The sequence below is a fragment of the Malus sylvestris genome, chromosome 17 (genome assembly GCF_916048215.2).
Source record: "Malus sylvestris chromosome 17, drMalSylv7.2, whole genome shotgun sequence".
In the NCBI taxonomy this organism is placed as follows: domain Eukaryota; kingdom Viridiplantae; phylum Streptophyta; class Magnoliopsida; order Rosales; family Rosaceae; genus Malus; species Malus sylvestris.
In genome coordinates, this window is record NC_062276.1 from 8,711,806 (window position 1) to 8,734,300 (window position 22,495).

Consider the following 22,495-nt stretch of genomic DNA (forward strand, 5'->3'; position numbering starts at 1 on the left):
TTAAAAATAAATATTAACTAATTAAGATCGCAGAAAAATCACACTCAATTTAAATGCCGAAAATTTGGTCTCAAATTGTATTTCCGGATTCAGCAAATTAAACGCAAAATAATAAGTGGGTCCAATAGGATTTGGTTGTCTGCATGTGGGAAGGTGAGTTCAGTGTCTCTTTATGCCTGCCGCTGAATAAGTTATAAAAAGGAAGACTCTCAGATTCAAACGGCTACTATTTTATGTGTTTTGACCGTTGGATGTTGACACGTGGCCCACGGCGTATGATCCGAGTTCTAAAAGCACAGGACAAAGACTAGCGTCTGTCGTCCGAATCTGAATGAATAGAAAGAAAGGGTAAAAGAAGGAAGAAAATAGTGGGATTTGGTAGGGCCCCTTTCCCGTTTTTCGTCGGTGCACATCGGCATTCCATGCATGACCCGCACCGGCACCGTGCGCGGGCATCTTTCTTATATAAATATGTCAAACTTTCCCACTTGTTTGTCACCGAGAGCAACTTCACTCCGCTAAAGCAACAATTGCTCCGTCAATTAAGTAAAAACAACTATTGCCTTGATGAATAGTAACTGCCTCATGTTTTTTTTCCCTCTCCTCTCCGCTTCTCCATCGCTTCCTCTCTCATCAACCAAACCTTTCCTCCATCACCTCCGCCCGCATCTCCCGCCACTCGCTTTCCTCGGTGATTCTCCGACAACCCCTCTCCGGCACCAACATCGCTAGTCGGAGATGATGAGCAATTTAAATGCAAAATCTGAGTGCGAATTAGAAAGTCAAAAGGGGGTATTTTATAAAAGCTGTGGTCCAATAGGATATCTGCAAGTAGGAAGGTTAAGAAGAGGTCGGCACCTCCCGTCACTCTTAAGACTCAAACGGCTATTTTCTGTGCTTTGACCGTTGGATGTTGACACGCGGCCCATGTCGTATGATCCGACACGTGATCAGTCTGTCATCTGAATGAAAAGAACAGAAAAAATGAGGAAGAAATTTGTGGGATTTGGTAGGGGGCCATTTTTTGGTTTTTCAATGAAAAGAAAAGGGAAAAGGGAAAAGGAGGAAGAAAATTGTGGGACTTGGTGTGGGGGCATTTTCGGTTTTTCCTCGGTGCAGATTGGCATTTATGATCCGCAGCAGCGGGTAGACAGTAATGCGATCGAATCGTATTTATTTTCACTTGTAATATATAAATAAAAAAATTTAGATTCGATTATCCTCAAAAGCAAATTAAAATCACATTATTGTTAACTCATTATGAGGCTAAATTCACACATCTCCTTATCATAAATAGTATCATTCGTTCAAAATAAATATTTTGAAATAAATATACCAAATATTCCGACTTGTTTGTCACATGCACAAAGGATACAAAATGACCCCCGAAAAAGGAAAAGACATCTTCTCCGAATCTCTTCTACCAAGGCTCATGGATTAAGTGATCCACATTCTTGAAATTTGATCCAACTGCTAAAAACAGAAATTCCTTTTCAAAGTTATAATAACTTTAACCGTTGGATCAAATTTCAAAAATCACTTGATCCGAGGATCTTAGTGAAAGAGATCCGGATCGAAAAGGGAGAGACAATCTGATCAATTATTGAAATAATATAATCATATCTTTGGCTTCCTCCCTCTCCCCCACCCCTTCTCTTATTCTTCGTCTCTCTCTCTCATGTCAATTTGATCAATACACAGAACATCGTACCTCATATTCATATTTTACAAGGACACAGTACAAACACACAAGCAAGCTTTGGCAATGCTGCTGGGAAACTTGGAATACTAAAGTGTGGCGTTTTTAGTTCTTTTGATGCACGGCAACCCGATGGATGTCCATCTCCTTCAACATGACAGAACGCCCGCACGAGTCGCACGGGGCAGTTCTCGACCCGCACGCACTCTCGTGCTCAGACAGTCCTCTCATTCTGTCCCGAACATCTATAGCGGAGCTTCCAGCTTGAACCATGTCCCCACAGAATCGGCACGCAATAAGGCGAAGGGGGCAAACTGAGGCTTGGTGTTGCACCTGCACACAAGGACAGAAAGTTTCAGCTGTTAGGCCCGTTACAAGAAATTCATAGAAAAAAGAGGTTTAATTTAAATGGGAAAATTTTACCAATGAAATTAAATGAAAATGGAATGATGCAATACGGAAAGGGGTAGAAAATATTGCTTACCATCTCTTCCTTCTCGAGCACAATTCCGCAGGGGCAGTGAAGTGGCTCATGGAACACTTTCATGTGCTTTTCCATTTCCCCATGATGAAAAGCTTGCTCACATTTTGGACAATGAACATGATTCTTGGCCTCCTCAACCCTGAGAACAACTCCGCAACCAGCATGCTGACAAACAACATTATGTCTGCTACAATAGGCTTCATGAAGTCCTATAGTCCGACTGGGTATATAACGTTTACAATTCTTACACTCCACAGTATCCATGTCCATTGGTGATGAGGACGAGGCGGCCTGCTGACCTACTGTCCGATTACTGTCACCTTGAACATTCACAGATACTTGGTACTTGGTTGTTCCCTTAAATCCATACACACCAACACTGTAAGTTCCTGCTTCCAAGCTCTTGTCTTTTGAGCTAAGGATCAATACCTTCGAACCAATGTCATGGGAAGACCATTCATGCTGGTGCCTTGTTGGGAATATGAGAGGATGCTTGGAGATGTAAATATCAGTATCCCCAGAATTTGGCTCTGCTTCTATTTTCACCTCAATTTTGGCGTCTCCCGAAGCAATTTTCTCCCAAGTATCATTATCTATGGAGAACTTGTAATACGAATAGTGCCCTTCATCAACCGTTCCAGATTCTGATGTTCCAAATGTAAGTGGTTTAAGGACATTCTCATGAGTCTCTTCCGAATCAGTATCAGCACCAACTATGTCAACTTCAATATCTGTTTCTAGAACAGATACACTTGAAGAGGGTTTTAACTCAAGGACCTGTAACTTATAGACCAGCTCCCCATAGTTGACTGTAAATATATCATCTTCAGAAAGGGTGGCATGCTGACGAAGGCTTGTTTCGAGGATGGCCTTGTGATTGGGCAAGTCTGAAAAACCTACCCTAAGAGGTTGAAGTTTTGCGTAAGTCCCTTTAGGAAGCCATACATAGCGAACTTCTATCAAAGGAATATTTGGAGTATCTACCGGAAATAAGTTCTGCCATACATGAGGAGGTAGCCCAACAAAACCTTCATCTGCAGTGAACTCCAAAACACCCGAATGGGTGCTCCTGCCCTTCCCCTTATCAGCATCAATCATTTCTGAAGAACCCTCTTGATGAACTGTTGACAATTTAAAGTACAAGGGTCCCTGATCAAACGCGTTTTGATCTTGCAATTCGCTGAAGCAGGAAGCTGGCAACTTGATCTTATCTCCACTACCCTGGCAACGTACAGCTTCTAATACACGGTAAAACATGATTCCCCGTCCAACAAGTAAACTTTCTTTCCTTTGTTGATCAACCTGAAGAAATATAGTTGGAGTTATCAAAAAAGCAACAAATCTACCGCAAAAAAATTGAATCTCCCATTGAAATGATTCACTGTTACATCACTACCCTAATAACAAAGATAGAAGACGGGTTTTTTAGGTAATGTAGATTAATGGAGCATGAACAAACTGATTCGGACACTATGTATTTGGTACGTTTAAGACTGGAGGAGTAAATCAACAGCCGTTAAGGTTTACCCAGGTTGTAATCATAGGCCTGTGCTCTGAAAAAATAAGGATGACATCTGGGACTGGCTATTCAATTGAAACGACATTGAATGCCCAGGCATTGTGTGCTCAAAAATTTCCAGGGATTAACGAAAAAACGAGAATTTGCAATCAGTAAAGTCATAAACTTTCAAAGCAATACTTAATTTTATACGAATCAAGTCATAAACATTCAAAGAACCGGGCGATTTTCTACAAACAAAGTCAGGAACTTTTGAACAACTACACGATTTTCTACCATTAAAGTCACAAATTTTCAAAGCCCTACGCAATTTCGAACACTATTCCCAAATAACTGGAGCAATCAATGTACAAAACAAGCTTAAATTGAAGAAAAAAAGGGCCAATTTCAACGATCAAAAGCAATCGGGTAACTGATGGGATTTGATAAACGGACCTTGAGTTGGGCTTGGGCGGCATCGAAGAGGCGTCTGGATCGCTCGGCGTCAATGGCTTCTCTCTGCTTCTTAGCTTCTTCTTTCGCCTTCCTCTCCCTTTCCAATTTCTGCCTCGCCCTCTGCTTCCTCTCCTTCTGCTCCTTGTCCAGCTTCTCTCTCGCTCTTCTCAGCTCGAAATCCATCTCTCTCTCCTGTTTCTCTCTCTACCTCTCTCTGCTCGTTGGTCGTACTTGGAAGCTTTTTGTAGTTCTGAGAAATCAGAGTCGGGGTTCGTGTTGGTGAAGAAACCACCAAATAGGAAGAGAAATTGGTTTTCTTTCTGGTCGTTGGAAATTGGAATTCCATTTTTGTTGGCTGCGGCCTTCCAAGAACTTTCTTTCACATTTGGACTTTTGGATTCCAGAAGGATCTGGGCCCTTCGTTTAGGAATGCGTCCATGTTGGAATGCTTCATGGGCCTACAAGCCCAAATGGAATTATATAAAGAGGTACTAGCATATGTTTACATATTTTATCCATGAACATTTTTTATTTTTGTTTTTAAAATCGGAATGAGAGAGGGAGAGAGAGGAACTGTGAGTGAGAGTGGAAGGTTTTTTTTTTTTCATTCTTTTTAATAGTGATATACTTTAACATCAATGAAGCTTCAATAAGAAACACTAAAATTTAGATATGTGAAATTATATTATTGCCCATAATTTTTTATGTTTTATTTAGTTTTAGAATACATAAATGTTTAAGTGTGTTATTGAAAATATGTCTAAATAAAGTGTATCAAATGTAAAAAAATATGCAAGTACGTGTATAACGTCGGAATTTTAAAACATGTGCAATTTAATAAAACAATAAGACTTGTATGAAAAACATAAGTATTTTTCAAAAATACTTATGTATGTGTAAAATACGGGTCTCATACGCGAATTTACTAACCATGCGTGTGAGTATTGAGATTATTTCGATTTTTAATTTTATATGTTTATTTCAATTTTTAAAGTACTGTTATCGATACTCCAAAATAGTTAAGTTGTACTCCTTTCATGAAGAAATTTGCAAACAAAAAAAAACATAACACATTAAAGAACTGCATAATGATTTTTTTTAGGGGCAGAACCACACCCTAAATTTAATCAATTTATGATTCACAAAAATTATAAAATCCCAATGACAAGTTTTGATGTGGTAAGCATAATCCATCAAATTGTGTTGAGTTTTAAAGTACAATGGGTATTTATCTTTTAATTCATATAAATGACAAAGACACATATATGATGAGTTTAATCCTAAATTGCGTAATTTTGAAAAAAAGGGTTTTCATAACCAATGGGCTTTGAAATGTACCAGTCTTTCTTTTGATCTTTTAATTTCAAAATGAATCCATATCGCTTATAAAATTGAGCACCACACATCAATTGAGTTCTTTCCATTAATTTCTATCAAGTGTTACGTAAATTTACTGACTAGGCACACATGTACGGCCTACAAGTCCAAAATATGTTATTATCGATTTTCAGAAAACATTTGTGAGAAAAACCGTTGAAAAAGGAAAAATTTGTGATGAAAACCGTTAAAAAAGGGAAAACAAAATTCATGAACGATGATATCATGATATTGATGGAAGCCTTGAGACTTTCATGGTCCCGTAAGCCAAACATACTACACAAAAATTATAAAATCCCAATTGGACACTAGGAAAAAACAAAAACAAAAATAAATAAAAAAGAGTTGGGAAGGGGTCTGTCAGAAAACCGTGTGACCACCCCAGCCAGCTGAAGAGATGGCTGAGAACGATCATCTACTGCCTGAATGATCCAAGGGTCACAAGGCTGTTAATCACGCTCTGATCACACGGTCATAGTTCATCCACCAGACTGAGGTTCCTGTCTCCTTAGAAATCAAGGATACAGAGGTACAACCTATAGAACAGATCCTGTTCAAGTAAGGTCGTGAACTGTGAGTACGGAAAAGACCATATAAAGGCTATTGTCGTTTTATGCAGCGTCGATGTGGGACTAATGTTGTTGTGCTTTGTGCATTTTGCAGCTCACAAATATCTGCCGAGGTTTTGCCTTCAATTCAACCACATTGAAGACAACTACTGTAAAAAGTAAAGAATTCCAATTCAGAAAGAGTATATACCTTTATTAATAGGTGGCTCGAAGCTGTATGAACATCTAATTGGCTGAAAAAGCAACCCTGCCAACAAAATCAAAGAGTTTAAACAAAATTGAAAGAGGCCTAAGCCTTATGGGTCACCGTGTAGTTGTACAGCTTGTAGGGTTGCGTAGGATTTTGATTTTAACATTTGTTCGGTTAAACATATAAATTGCAATGAGTGAACAAGGTGGACGCGAATATTGTTCGTTATTATTATCCTTTGATAAATATGTATTTACTTGGAATTAGTTGGACTGACTTCTCTGCGTTTACTGACACATATGAAATAAAAAAGATTATATATGCGAGTACGTATAGTTGATTCTATCCTCATTCATTCTCTTCCTTATTTATGTCTTCATGGATTCATGACTTCATGGATTCTCTTCCTTATTTATATCTTCTCAAGCTTCAAGGGTTGATTAAAAATTACAAACCAAAAGTATCTGATTAAAAAAAAAAAAAAAAGCATGAACAGCAACTACACTACATATATATGTAGTGTGAGTTTATATGAGTTTCGATTGTTTGGTATCAAATTCTTCATTTAAGAGAGTCAAATCTAAGACCTCTTACGTATTTAAGATTGCGGGAAAAGATCACTAGATGATTGTACTAATCGTGAGAGACGAGCACAATGAGATGCATGTGGGCTTAAGACATATTCAGTTGGGTGTGAGTCTTAAGATATGTGTTTTTGTGGCACGCCAGCACAAAGGCTTGCTTACTAGCTTCAGGATCTGCGTATGGAAAAGTGCTTGCCTTTACTAAAGGTCCAATTTATTTCTGAGAACATTGAACCATAAAAAACAGAGGTTAACTATTAAGTACTATTGAGAAGCAACCTAATAGCGCACCGGACGACTGAGTAGGAGGTCTTATTATCATAAAAAACTGTCTCAAGGGTAGCATAACCCCTTGCATATCTGAATGATGCAGTGCCTGAAACCACTGAGACCTCTTTAACCCTCTCAAACTGGCGGCTGGTGCCTTGTAGCTCAAGGCTGCTGCCATCGTACCTATTGGTGAATGCAAGTGACATTGACACATGCACATTGGAGCCAGACAAGGACGAGGCAACTAGAATGCCTTGAGCTCGACCTACTTGGGTCGATCTCTTATCGGGAGTTTCGGTGATGGGATCGTCAATGGCGAAAATGGTGCCGAATGAGGTGAAAGACTGAGGCTTGCCTTGGATGCCTGTGATAGGGACAACAGTGGCATTGGGTCCTGACGCCAAGTCTTGCAAGTAAAACACTATGGTGGTTTCTCTAGGACTTTGAGCTTTGGCAAGAGACATGAGCATGGCTAGAAGCAATGTTGACAAAACCGACATGAGTTTGGAGGGTCTTGAAAAGGAACTTAATGCCATTAGTGAAAATAACAACAAATTGAGCAGCAGAAGAATTTGAGTGAATATTGGAATTTTCTTTTTGCAACTGGGTTTGTTCATGCAATGGTTCCAATTTATGGAGAGATGGAGACGGTTAAAGTTGTCAATTTTCTGCTAGAAAACAGACGTTATGTAAGTTATGAACACAAGATTCTTGTTATTTTGGGACGTTTAAAAAGTAGTGACGGCCTGATGGGTATCTCATGTGAGACTGCTGAACATAGAGCATGCCCGTGGAGGTTCAAATTTAGGTTTAAAATTCAAGCATAGAGAAGACCAAAATCATACATATACGTATACGTGAATCCAAGAAAATGCAACGCAGCAGTACATATAGGTTTCGTTTAGTGTCTAGGATTGGCTTGGATTGAATAAACTTTAATTAAATGCACGTTGAGCAAAAACGTGGATGTCAACTTGCATATATATAGTTTGTCCAATTAGTTTTCTTCATGAAAATTATCTTCTACCTTCAATTAGGGTTTGAGTGGTCATATCACAAATCGATTAAAATGGAAAGGAAGGCACATATAAGCGTTATATTATATATCATTTCAACTTTCATAACCTACATAAGTAAAAATAAACACCTCTATGTCACTCTTTCATGGATATTGGATATGCCGGTACTGCTCACTTTTAATAAAAAATCACATTTTTACCTTTATTTGTCATTTTTAATTAAAACTAAAGTTTTTTTGGACTTTCATTAGTTTTCCTCTTTTTTTTTTGGTGTGATAGAAGACTAAGGGTGCGTTTGTTGCATCGGACTAACTCGGACTAAACTAGCTTCAGGGACTAAGCTGGACTAACTTAGACTAGACTAAGTTGGACTGGCTTAAAATAGACTTAGCTGGATTGGCTTAGACTATACTGAGTTGGACTAACTTAGTGAAGCGTTTGGTTATATTTTTTAATTCATATCTAATAATATTATATTAATTAATTCTATCTTTTTTTATTCTAATAAAACTCTCCCTCTCTCTGGAAGCCTCCATCTTTTTCTCCCTCTTTATCTCCCTCGTTCTCTCTGTCCCATGCTCTCTTTCCCTTCCCTCTTTTTTCCGATTAATTGCCAAATTTTTTTTTGCAAAACAAACAATCGAGCTTGGTTTTTCAGGTTTTTGTTTGGTGCAAGATTCCAACTGGAGAGAGCTTTCCAAGTCTGTGGAGCGGCGGAACCGACCTGCAGTGATCCCTGGCGAGTTGACCGGCGACGAGTCGGGGTTTGTGGAGTCAGGGAAGTGAGAGACGGTGATGGCTTGGATTTCTTGAATTCGTTTCCATCAAACCCAATATTGCAGACTTAGAGATCTTCTGAGATGGAGAAGAGGGAGGAGGAGAGAGAGAGAGTCAGAGAAAGGGAAGGCAAGTTGTTGCTCAAGCCTGGGGCGAAGCGAAGCAACATGAGGTGAAGCGGAGAACAGAAACGGGACTACGAATCCCCTCATTTTTGGTGGCTCTCGCTAAGCCCACCTAAGGATTTAGTCGTCACGAGTCCGGCTTAATCCCATTAAACACAATCCCAATTTACACTAAACACAGGATTACTGATTCTAGCTAAGTAGTCCAGTCTAATGAAACTTAAGCCGGCCAAACAAACGTGCCCTAATAGTCTTCTAACTCTCTTTTGATTGACAAGGAGAGTTCTATTAATAGGTAGCTTAGATGATAAAATCAAAATATTTCTTTTTTGACAAATGAAAATTGGGGGGGGGGGGGGGAATGGGGGATTCAAATCCTCCACATTTTATTTACTTGGAAGTGCAATGAGTTCAAAATAGCTTTTTTATTTTTTTAGCAAATGAGATTAAAATAGAAATTGTAATTATTTTGTTTATTAAGATGTGAGCAAAATTAGTAAAATATGAAATAAGTATTGTACGTGAAAAATATGTACATGTATTATTCGGCAATTTTGTTAGAGAAATATGTTGAAAAATATTTACTTATCTTTGTTTTTAATAATATTTTAGCAAACGTATAGAATACATAAATGTTTAAGTGTATAATTGAAAATATGTCTAAATAAAGTGTATCAAATGTAAAAAATATGCAAGTACGTGTATAACGTCAGAATTTTAAAACATGTGCAATTTAATAAAACAATAGGACGTGTATGAAAAACATAAGTATTTGAAAAATACTTATGTATGTGTAAAATACGGGTCTTATACGCGAATTTACTAACCATGCGTGTGAGTATTGAAATTATTTTGATTTTTAATTTTATGTGTTAATTTCAATTTTTAAAGTACTGTTATCGACACTCCAAAATAGTTAAGTTGTACTCCTTTCATGAAAAAAATTGCATAAAAAAAAAAAAACACATTAAAGAACTGCATAATGATTTTTTTTTAGGGGCAGAACCACTCCCTAAATTTAATCAATTTATGATTCACCAATGACAAGTTTTGATGTGGTAAGTATAATCCATCAAATTGTGTTGAGTTTTAAAGTACAATAGGTATTTATCTTTTAATTCACATAAATGACAAAGACACATATATGATGAGTTTAATCCTAAATTATGTAATTTTGAAAAAAAAAAGGTTTTTATAACCAATGGGCTTTGAAATGTACCAAAATCTTTATTTTGATCTTTTAATTTCAAAATGAATCTATATCGCTCTTAAAATTAAGCACCACACATCAATTGAGTTCTTTCCATTAATTTCTATCAAGTGTTAGGTAAATTTAGTGACTAGGCACACATGTACGGCCTACAAGTCCAAAATATGTTATTATCGATTTTCGGAAAACATTTGTGATAAAAACCGTTGAAAAAGGGAAAACAAAATTCATGAACGATGATATCATGATATTTGATGGAAGCCTTGAGACTTTCATGGTCCTGTAAGCCAAACATACTCCACCAAAATTATAAAATCCCAATTGGACACTAGGAAAAAACAAAAACAAAATAAATAAAAAAGAGTTGGGAAGGTCTGTCAGACAACCGTGTGACCACCCCAGCCAGCTGAAGAGATGGCTGAGAACGATCATCTACTGCCTGAATGATCCGAGGGTCACAAGGCTGTTAATCACGCTCTGATCACACGGTCATGGTTCATCCACCAGACTGAGGTTCCTGTCTCCTTAGAAATCAAGGATACAGAAGTACAACCTATAGAACAGATCCTGTTCAAGTAAGGTCGTGAACTGTGAGTACGGAAAAGACCATATAAAGGCTATTGCCGTTTTGTGCAGCGTCGATGTGGGACTAATGTTGTTGTGCTTTGTGTATTTTGCAGCTCACAATTATCTGCCAAGGTTTTGCCTTCAATTCAACCACATTGAAGCCAACTACTGTAAAAAGTAAAGAATTCCAATTCAGAAAGAGTATACCTTTATTAATAGGTGGCTCAAAGCTGTATGAACATCTAATTGGCTGAAAAAGCAACCCTGCCAACAAAATCAAAGAGTTTAAACAAAATTGAAAGAGGCCTAAGCCTTATGGGTCACCGTGTAGTTGTACAGCTTGTAGGGTTGCGTAGGATTTTGATTTTAACATTTGTATGGTTAAAATATATAAATTGCAATGAGTGAACAAGGAGGAGCACTCACAAGGTGGACGCGAATATTGTCTGTTATTATTATCCTTTGATAAATATGTATTTACTTGGAATTAGTTGGACTGACTTCTCTGCGTTTACTAACACATGAAATAAAAAAGATTATATATGTGAGTACGTATAGTTGATTCTATCCTCATTCATTCTCTTCCTTATTTATTTTTTTGGTCAAAGTTCCCTTCCTCTATTTTTTATTGAGAAAAGGAAAAATAATACCCCACAAACAAACAAAACACAAGAAGAGCCCAAATACACACTAAGAACAAATGGACCAGCTCAAAGAAAGTCTTGGGGCCCAGCACAAACACACCACACAACAAAAGAAACCCTAAATCACAGCTGCTGTAGCTGCTCCTCCAGCCACCAACACTTCCCAACAATTCGAAGCCATCTCTACCACAAGGGGCTGCCATCACACCATCTCGAGTCCCAGATAGACCTGGCATTTTCAACCTGATCCGACCCATTAAAATTAGTATTCGGATAAGTGTTAAACGGGTCGGGTGGTTAACGGGTCATTTTGGGTGAACCCGAGAAACCCGTTAACCACCCGTTAACACCCATCATTGGCACCTCAACTGCCATTGCTATTTTTGCAAGCATATCGTTTGCAAAACCTTGGTCAAGTGTCTGATCATCAAGACCTTGTTTTAGCTTGTCGAAAACTTGGAGCTGAGATTGTGAGGCCTCAATTTCCACTCTCTGCATTTCATTCTGTAACCTATTCACCTGATCAGATATCCCAATAAGACGTCGGTGTTTGCAATGGACAGAGCAGCCAAAGACCTTCCGATATCCCTGGTAACATCTTGTACCTCCTTGACAATGTGTCGGCACTTGACAAGCAAGTAGAAGCGAGCTCGGTTTTTATACTTGTCAACCAGGTTGTTTGCCCTTTTAACATCTGCTTCGAGGGACTTTAAAGCAAGCCTGACTGCTTGAGAGTCATTGAATTCTTGACGATGTAGTTCAATGCCCGAGTAAGGAAAAATCCCACCGGCGGAGACAATGGTTTGATCACTGGAGAGAGATTGGTTGGCGGTGATGGAGTCGGTTGCAAGGGAGACTTGGTTGAGGTAGCAAAAGAAAACAACTGAAAGCACCAATCTTTTTTTGGTTTGGATGAAATGTTAAAAAAAAAATAACAAAAAAATTGTTAAGAAATGGGTGAAACAGGTGATTTATTATATTAACAGGTTGGGTTTGAGTGATCCGTTACCTTAACGGGTTAAGTTCGGATGATTTGTTAAATTAAAGGGTTGGGTCAAACCTGACCCAAACTCAATAAACTCGACCCGTTTACAGGTCTAGTCCCAGAGTTGAGGAAGAAAAAAGCCGTTCCATCCTCCACGAACCACCAAAACGAACGCCGCTATAGAACAAAAGAAGCTCGCAGGAAGAGAAATCCCACAAATGACAACGCCAACAAGGGCGAACAATGGGAATAACGTACAAGGGCCAACAAAGGTGGTGGTGCGAACACCCGAGTCAAAGCTCTACATACCTTCCCATGGAGCAGCGATAAATCGCGGTGAAAACTAGCGGAATAGAAATTAGGATTGGTGGAAAGAAAATGGAGCCAAGTGATGATGAGGGTATATGGGAAATGACTGAATGAGATGGATGAAACGGGTGACCGAGATTTGAGGCTCAGGATGATGAAAACAGAGGCAAACAAAATACTAGGAATATGAGATTGTGGGAAGATCTAGAAGTAAACGGGGCTGGGCTTATTACAAAAAACAAACGGAGAAAGACAAAGGGAAATCAAGGAACTGCCACTAGCCTTGCCATGGCAAGAGCCGGCGTCGACGCAGAAATTTGAAAACGGAGTCACTCACACAGTCGGCGAGAAATGCTCTCACTAGAGGAGAGAAAAAAGGAACGACTTATTTAAGGACTTCTTCCTTATTTATGTCTTCATGGATTCCTGACTTTTCTCAAATTTAAAAAACTCGTTGAGAATAAATTAGTCTGTTTTGTTTTGTTGATTATTCGCTGGCTTTGCAGATAATTAAACAAAGATGAGGCACATATCTTCTCAAGCCTCAAGGGTTGATTAAAAATTACAAACCAAAAGTATCTGATACCAAAAAAAAAAAAAAAAAAAAAAAAAAACATGAACAGCAAGTACACTACATATATATGTAGTGTGAGTTCATATGAGTTTTGATTTTTGTTTGGTGTCAAACTTGTCATTTAAGGAAGTCAAATCTAAGACCTTTTACGTATTTAAGATTGCGAAAAAATAGTACTCATTGTGAGAAACGAGCATAATGAGATGCATGTGGGCTTAAGACGTATTCACTTGGGAGTGAGTCATATGTGTTTTTGTGGCACGCTAGCACAAAGGCTTGCTTGTTAGCTTCAGGATTTGCATATGGAAAAGTGTTTGCCTTTACTAAAGGTCCAATTTATTTCTAAGAACATTGAACCATAAAAAACAGAGGTTAACTATTAAGTATTATTGAGAAACAACCTAATAGTGCACCAGACGACTGAGTAGGAGGTCTTATTATCATAAAAAACTGTCTCAAAGGTAGCATAACCCTTTGCATATCTGAATGATGCAGTGCCTGAAACCACTGAGACCTCTTTAACCCTCTCAAATTGGCGGTTGATGCCTTGTAGCTCAAGGTTGCTGCCATTGTACTGCCCATTGGTGAATGCAAGTGACATTGACACATGCACATTGGAGCCAGACAAGGACGAGGCCACTAGAATGCCTTGAGCTCGACTGACTTGGGTCGACCTCTTATCGGGAGTTTCAGTGATGGGATCGTTAATAGCGTATGTGAGTTGTTGTGGTTGAAACAATTGTTGAGAGATCGGGAGTTTCATAGCACCCTTGGGTTTAAACCCAAGATCTCTCAACAATTTTTTCAACCACAACAACTCATATACACCATGAGACATACCACGAAACTCAGCTTCTGCACTTGACCTAGCCACCACTTTTTGTTTCTTATTTCTCCAAGTAATTAAATTACCACCCACAAACGTAAAGTATTCAGATGTATATCGCCGATCAGTGATAGAACCTGCCCAATCTACATCTGTATACCCTTCGACATTCAAATGACCATTCTTGGAGAAAACCAAGCCTCTGCCAGGAGCCATCTTCAAGTATCTCAAAATGCGGGTTACTGCATCCATATGAGCTTCACTAGGTGAGTGCATAAACTGACTTACCACACTAACTGCATAAGCAATGTCAGGGCGAGTGTGAGACAAATAAATTAATCTCCACACAAGCCTCTGATACTGTTTCTTATGAGTAGGAACTTGATCTAGAAATAAGCCCAAACGATGATTCTGCTCAATCGGAGTATCAACAGGTTTGCAATCTAACATACCTGTTTCAGCTAACAAATCAAGAACATACTTTCGTTGAGACAGAAAAATATTATGCTTGGATCGGGCAACCTCGATTCTAAGAAAATACTTCAATTCACCCAATTCTTTCATCTCAAATTCAGTAGCTAGGTACTTTTGAAGGCATTGTATCTCCTTCTGATCATCACCAATCACTATCATGTCATCAACATAAATAATCAATGCAGTTAGCTTACCATTTTGTCGCTTTAGAAACAAAGTATGATTTGAATGACTCTGGATATACCCAAACTTCTTCATTGAACTTGCAAACCTCGCAAACCACGCTCTAGGAGATTGTTTCAAACCATACAAAGCCTTTCGTAACCTGCATACAACACCTTTTCCAGGAGATGTTCCAATACCAGGTAGGAGATCCATATAAACTTCCTCCTTAAGATCACCATGAAGGAAAACATTCTTAACATCAAACTGCAACAGAGGTCAATCCTGGTTTGTTGCTAAGGACAGAAGAACACGCACAATATTAAGTTTGGCAACATGAGCAAACATCTCATGATAATCCACCCCATAAGTTTGAGTATAACCCTTATCAACTAATCTGGCTTTATACCGGTTGATAAAACCATCTGTTTTGTGCTTAATAGTAAACACCCATCTACATCCAACGACTTTCTTCCCGTTTGGTAAAGGAACCAAATCCCAAGTAGAATTCTTTTCCAAAGCTTCCATCTCAACTTTCATGGCATTAACCCACTTAGGGTCAGACAAAACATCTTGTAATTTTGTTAGAATTGATACATTAGATAGCTGACATATGTAAGATGCATATGGTTTGGACAAACGATGAGTAGACATATAATTGTTGATGGGATATTTGGCTTTGGCATGCATATCAGGCTCATATTGTACTTTAGGTTTTCCACGATTAGCTCGTAAAGACAATTGATAAGTAGAAGAATCGTCAGAATTTACCTCATGTATACCACCATCTTCTACCAAACTGTTAGAAGAATCATCACTGGACAAACCATCATCATGCAACTCATTAGACATATCAGCAGCAGGTAACCGATCATCAGAAGTTAATTCATTAGACATACTGACATGCAACTCGCTGGGCACATCTGATATGTCGTCAGTAGAAATAGTTCTGGGAATGACAGGTGACCGATCACTATCTGTAGCCGACTGATCAATATCATGCAACATAATAGGTTATGTTCCCAACTCTGCCTGTAACACATCATCCATACCATCTATTCGAATCTGTACTTCACTCCCTCTCTCCCCCTGAAGTGGAGAGTTGGAAGAGGGCTTCACAAAATATGAAACTTCCTCATAGAAGGTGACATCCATGGTAATATAAGTTTTTTGAGTCGGAGGATGATAACATTTATAGCCTTTTTATTGTTAGCATACCCAATAAAGACACACCGGAGAGCACATGCATCAAGTTTACTCCGCTGATAAGAGTAGACATGCATATACGCAAACACCCAAACACTTTTGGAGGAAGCTTTGATACAAAAACAAGATAAACATGTTTTTGTAGCACATCAAACGGTGTCTGAAAATCAAGAACCCTACTTGGAACACGATTGATCAAATACACAGCAGCCAAAACAGCATGACCCCACAAATGATTAGGAACACATTTATCCAACATCAAGGAGCGAGCAGCCTCCATTATTTGACAATTCTTCCATTCAGACACACCATTTTGTTGGGGTGTAAATGGAGTAGTCGTCTGGTGAATAATACCATGATCACGAAAAAAACATGCCAAAGTGTGATTCACATATTCTCCTCCATTATCAGACCTGAAGACCTTAACTTTGGTCTGAAACTGAGTAGACACCATTGTACAAAATTCTTGAAGAAGTAACGGAACATCACTCTTATTCTTCATCAAGAACATCCAAGTTAACCGAGTACAATCATCAATAAAAGTAACAAACCAACAGAATCCATTAGAAGTAACTTTCGCCGGACCCCACACATCAGAATATATCAAATCAAATGGCAAAGTAGCTTTAGAATCACTTACGGGAAAGGAAGCACATTGACTCTTAGCCAGAACACATGTTTCACACTTGAACTCTGAATCACTACAAGTGCGAAACAAAAAAGGAAATAGATGCTTCATATAACTGAATGATGGATGTCCCAATCATCGATGCCACAACCAAATTTGATGTCTGTCATCCACTTTAGCACTTAAAACTTGATGATTATTTGAACTGGAAACAACAGTATCCTCCATAGTCAAGATGTACAAACCTCCTATTCTTTTACCAAGACCAATTATCTTCTAAGTTTGAATGTCTTGAAAATAACAATACGTAGGGTAGAAATGAGCAGAACAATATAAGGTATCAAGAAGTTTTCTAACCGACAAAAGATTGCACTTAATATCAGGAACAAGTAAAGCACGGACTAGTGATAAAGTTGGAGTCAGAAAGATAGTGCCTTCACCCTTCACAGGGGAAAGTGCTCCATTTGCACTAGTAATATACGGATCACGAACATAGTTACATAACTCATCAAACACTCTAGGGTCACTAGTCACAGGATCAGTGGCCCCAGTATCAATTATCCATTTATTTGTTCCACCAAGATGCATACCAACACTATGATTATATTGAGCCAGCGAACAAAATCACGAACAATGTTTGTACCATACTTAACTAATCCCGAAACTACTGAGCACCGGTCAACGTTATACCGTCAAGGACCCAGAAGAGTTTCCCTTCAACCAGAAGGCCAATCACAATGCGACACGTGTCGACATCAGAAGCCAATCACAGCACGACACGTGTCAACATCAGAAGCCAATCACAACACGACATGTGTCAATATTAGAACAAAACTAGAAACTCTCTTCTATAAATAGGGATCATTCTCCCACAATAATCTCTAATGTCATTTTGTACTAAACTATTCACTAGAACTCACTAAACCAGAGCTTGAACCTATGTATTTGTGTAAACCCTTCACAATTAATGAGAACTCCTCTACTCCGTGGACGTAGCCAATCTGGGTGAACCACGTACATCCTGTGTTTGCTTCTCTGTCTCTATTCATTTACGTACTTATCCTCACTAGTGACCGAAGCAACCAAGCGAATGTCACAAAACCTGACACTTTCTGTTGTACCAAAGTCCTCGCTGATTTTGTGCATCAACATTTGGCGCCGTCTGTGGGAAACGACACTTATTCCCACTCTCTTCAGCTTTGTCAAGCTGGTTTCCACCGCTCGTACACTCTCTTTTGGCCAAGCATCTCTCTCCGATATGGGGAGCGAAAGAAGCCACAGCACACAGAATGACACCCCTGCTGGACCTAGTATGAAGCAACGAAAGCAGGAAGGAAATAGAGTTACTCTTCAAGCTAAAGTCGATGAGCTAGAGGTTCAGAACAACAAGATAGCGATGAAGAATGAAGTCTTCCAGGAACAATATGAAAAACTTTTCGAGATGCTTCACGAGGCTAGGCAGGCTCAAACACACAAGCTCGTCGCCCCTGTCGAGGTCAACAATCAACTGAATGCCCCCCAACACGGAGGGTCGCCGATATCCGACACGGACATCCCTGATAGGGATCGAGCTACACATCAATGTGATAATCAACATGAGACTTCTCTCAACCCAGCTGCTTCAACCCGAAGCAGGAGAAGTAGAGGAAAACACCTCCTCACAGAGGGTGTGGAAGGATCAAAAGCTGTCTATCGCGATTGTCGAGACTTCCTAAAGCAACGTCGAGAGAATCCCATCCACATAAGCTCGAAGATCAATGACCCAAGGGTTTCTGAAAGACTCGGTCCTCTTCCACGACCCAGGCCAGCCGCCAATCTAGAGAAGGGGCAACAAGTCCTAGAAGAATATGAAGGTATTGGGGACTCGGAAACATTCCGACATACTCACTCTAGAAGTCAGTGTGGCGAGTCCAGAGAAAGATCACGCTATCTTGATCAAACTTTCCTACTTCCAAGAGGCGATGAGGACTTAAAGAAGAAAACTTCGGTGGTGCACGACTCCGCTCAGGACCCCCTTGTCCTGCAGCTCCTTGAGGAAGTAAACAAGCTGAAGGCTGAACGTCAAGCCGAGATACCTGACTGGAACCAACCCAGGCCTGGCCCTCTCACAAGAAGGATCCTCAACACTCCCCTCCAAGCGAAGACAAAGCAGAAGCTTGACTTACAGCTCTATACTGGAAGGGAAGACCCGATTGAACACCTTAACCTCTTTGAGTCCACCATGGTATACCGGGGACACACCGACGAAGAACGGTGCCTTCTCTTCCCCTCCACCCTCTCTGGCGAAGCTTTAAACTGGTATTGCCGTCTTCCACCTGAGACAGTAGACTCATTTGAAGAGTTGAGAAAACTGTTTGGCTCTCAACACATCTTCCAGACCGATCGCTTGCATTCCGCAGATGACTTGTACACTATTCACCAGAAGCCGGACGAGTCATTACGAAAGTACGCTGGCCGCTTCAGCCATGAGTATTCTCGCTGCGCTGAGGCAGATGACAAGACCGCCCTCAAGGCTTTCACTACAGGCTTACGTGACTGTTTCTTCAAGTACATGATCAATGCCAACACTTGGAAGACTTACTCTGAGGTGATGACACAAACTTACAACCATGCCTCCGCCGAGACAAGGACATATCAAGGGAAACCCCCTACAGTCACCCCTTATCAGCAAGTAGGGAGTGGAGGCCAGATCCAACCGAATGAAAAGACCTCAACCTTCCAAATGGTAGCAGCACACCCCCTGCCTCATTTAATGCTTCACCAAGTCAGCAGACATATCAATCTCAGGGCAAAAGGAAGGACTTCCATCCTCACCAATCTCATTTTAATAAAAAGAATAAGGGGCACTATCGCGATAACTCAGGATATCGTCACAATAATGCCCGCCCCCAGGCAGTCAACGCAGTGGGCCAATCACGTGTCAAGACAAGCCCTACCCCGAGGTATGAGACATACATCTCTTTGAATGCTACATGTGCTGCCATCTACCCCAGTATAGCTCACCTGATACCAACGCCAAAGCCAAGACAGCCAGATTACAAGTCCACGAAGAACACGGGCATGTTTTGCTGCTACCACGAGTATAATGGCCATGATAGTGAGAAGTGCATTATCCTCCGTGACCATATTGAAGCTTTGGCACGTGAAGGAAAAATTGATCAGTTCCTCCTTCACCCTCCAAAGGATAACCGTAACCAACGCCAGGTGAATGTGATATATTCCATAAGCGGCGGCACACCCATGTCTGAATCTTCCAATAGGGCCATGAAAAGCAGTGAACGAACTTTGAGACCTGGCCATCAAGTGTTTCACGTGGAAGACATCAGAGGAGGCAAGTATCAAAAGCCTAACTGGGATCCAATATGTTTCTACCCTGAGGAAGAAAGAGGTATCATCTACCCTCACAATGACCCGCTGATCGTGGAAGCTCACATAGCAAATTTTGATGTGAAACGAATCCTGATAGACACAGGTGCTTCAGTCAATATCATGTTTGCTGAAGCTTTCAAGGCACTTAATGTAGCTGAACACTTGCTCGATCGCTCGATTTCTCCTCTGATAAGCTTCTCTGGCGATATCGTGCAACCTTTAGGGAGTATACACTTACCCTTCACCATTGGTACAGGCCCCTACACAGCTACTATTACCACTAACTTCCTAGTGGTCAACTGCCCGACAGCATACAATGTCATCTTTGGGCGCACAGGCATCAATGATCTCAAGGCCATGGTATCCACACATATGTTGTTGATGAAGTTTCCAACCCCTTTCGGCAATGGGTACATCAGGGGAGATCAACTTAGTGCTCGATCATGTTACAACACTTCAGTCAAACAACAACACCTGCATGTCCCCAAGGAGACTCTCTTTATACATAACCAAGTCGTAAAGACCAGTCTAGATGAATCCAACTCGGGTCTTCAGAATGGCAACAGTCAACCCGACGACCCTCGAGATGACTCATTCACCCAGCAAGCACAACCCGCTGAAGAGTTAGAGAAGATCTCTATCTCCAAAGACCATCCAGACCGCATGGTGAATATTGGCACCACTTTGTCACCACCCCTTCGGTTGTCGCTGATCTCCTTTTTGCAAGAGAACGCCGAGGTCTTCGCTTGGTCATATAAAGATATGCCGGGCATCTTTCCCGATATCATCTGTCACCACTTGAGTATTGATCCCAATACCAAACCAGTAAAACAGAAGCGAAGATCTTATGATGTTGAACGATACGAGGCGATGAAAGCAGAAGTTGAAAAACTCAAGGACATAAGCTTTGTCCGTGAAGTCAATTACCCAACATGGGTAGCAAATGTTGTCCTTGTTAAGAAAAATCTGACCAAGGAAAGTCTCTTGCTTCAAAAGGTCTTGTGGATAATGTGTGTCGACTACACCGACCTAGACAAAGGATGCCCGAAGGATAGTTTCCCCCTTCCTCTCATTGATAGACTTATAGACTCTACGGCAGGGTGTGAGCTCTTGAGCTTCATGGACGCTTATTCAGGATACAGCCAAATCCTCATGAACCCCTCAGACCAAGAACACACGGCCTTCACTACTGACAGGGGACTATATTGCTATAAAGTCATGCCTTTCGGCCTAAAGAATGCAGGAGCAACTTTGTTGATGCACAAAATCAGCGAAGACTTTGGTACAACAGAAAGTGTCAGGTTTTGTGACCTTCGCTTGGTTGCTTCGGTCACTAGTGAGGATAAGTACGTAAATGAATAGAGACAGAGAAGCAAACACAGGATGTACGTGGTTCACCCAGATTGGCTACGTCCACGGAGTAGAGGAGTTCTTATTAGTAGTGAAGGGCTTACACAAGTACAAAGGATCAAGCTCTCAATTTAGTGAGTTCTTGTGAATGATTTAACACAAAATGGCATTAGGCAATATTGTGGGGGAATGACCCCTATTTATAGAAAAACTTGTAGCTTTGTCACATTGACATGTGTCATGTTATGATTGGTTCTTGATGTTGACACGTGCTGCGCTCTGATTGGCTTCTAATCTTGACACGTGTCGAGTAGTGATTGGCCTCCTGGTCGGAGGGGAACTCTTCTGGGTCCTTGACAGTATAGCGTTGGCCGGTGCTCGGTAGTTTCGGGATTGGTCAAGTATGGTACAAACAAACTTATCAGAGACTGGTCAATTCAATGTTCGCCGAACAAATTGGGAAGAGCATGGAAGTTTACGTTGATGATATGCTAGTCAAAAGCAAACATGTTGACCAACACATCACCAACCTATCTGAAACTTTCACCATTCTAAAGAGGTATCGAATGAGGTTGAACCCCAACAAATGTGCCTTCGGCGTGGGCTCTGGCAAATTCTTAGGCTTCATGATTAGCCAACGAGGCATTGAAGCTAACCCTGAAAAGATCAAAGCAATCCTCGACATGAAAGAGCCAATAACTTCAAAAGACATCCAAAGCCTTACTGGCAAGGTGGCAGCCTTAACCAGATTCATCTCTAAGGCCACAGACAGATGTGCTCCTTTCTTCAAAGCACTCAAGGGAAATAAGAAGTACATTACATGGACGGAGGAATGTGCCAAGGCATTCAGGAACCTCAAAGAGTACATGAGTAAAGCCCCTCTGCTCTCCAAACCAGAAGTTGGTGACACTCTCATCATCTATCTATCGGTTTTGGCTTCAGCAGTCAGTTCTGTTCTTATTCGAATGGACAGTGGTGTCGAACGGCCCGTCTACTACGCTAGCAAGGCCCTACAAGATGCGGAGACACGATACTCCAACATTGAGAAATTAGCTCTAGCATTGGTCATGTCTGCTCGGAAACTTCGCCCTTATTTCCAAGCACACGCCATCATCGTGCTTACCAATCACCCTCTTCGACAGA

At 40.4% G+C, this 22,495-nt stretch overlaps 2 protein-coding genes and 2 non-coding genes across 4 annotated transcripts; all 4 read right to left on the reverse strand.

Annotated features, from left to right (window-relative positions):
• Positions 1-1,284: 1,284 nt before the first annotated feature.
• Positions 1,285-4,474, reverse strand: LOC126612308 (uncharacterized). The gene is made up of 3 exons (XM_050280697.1): positions 4,138-4,474; positions 2,184-3,485; positions 1,285-2,032 (listed from the first exon to the last, which is right to left on the reverse strand). The coding sequence occupies exons 1-3, from the start codon at positions 4,318-4,320 to the stop codon at positions 1,805-1,807; spliced, it is 1,713 nt and encodes a 570-aa protein (XP_050136654.1). The 5' UTR covers positions 4,321-4,474; the 3' UTR covers positions 1,285-1,804.
• Positions 4,475-5,868: 1,394 nt separating this feature from the next.
• LOC126612748 (small nucleolar RNA U3) lies at positions 5,869-6,082 on the reverse strand. The gene has a single exon (XR_007619311.1). It is a non-coding gene; the product is annotated as a small nucleolar RNA U3 (small nucleolar RNA).
• Positions 6,083-7,114: 1,032 nt separating this feature from the next.
• LOC126611754 (dirigent protein 22-like) lies at positions 7,115-7,681 on the reverse strand. The gene has a single exon (XM_050280123.1). The coding sequence runs from the start codon at positions 7,661-7,663 to the stop codon at positions 7,115-7,117; it is 549 nt and encodes a 182-aa protein (XP_050136080.1). The 5' UTR covers positions 7,664-7,681.
• Positions 7,682-10,629: 2,948 nt separating this feature from the next.
• Positions 10,630-10,843, reverse strand: LOC126612749 (small nucleolar RNA U3). The gene has a single exon (XR_007619312.1). It is a non-coding gene; the product is annotated as a small nucleolar RNA U3 (small nucleolar RNA).
• Positions 10,844-22,495: the final 11,652 nt, after the last annotated feature.

Coding starts and splice junctions, on each gene's coding strand:
- LOC126612308 (XM_050280697.1), bottom strand. CDS start 4,320: ATGGATTTCGAGCTGAGAAGAGCGAGAGAGAAGCTGGACAAGGAGCAG. Junction 3,486..4,137: donor CCGCCCAAGCCCAACTCAAG/GTCCGTTTATCA, acceptor ATATTTCTTCAG/GTTGATCAACAAAGGAAAGA. Junction 2,033..2,183: donor TGCTCGAGAAGGAAGAGATG/GTAAGCAATATT, acceptor CCTTGTGTGCAG/GTGCAACACCAAGCCTCAGT.
- LOC126611754 (XM_050280123.1), bottom strand. CDS start 7,663: ATGGCATTAAGTTCCTTTTCAAGACCCTCCAAACTCATGTCGGTTTTG.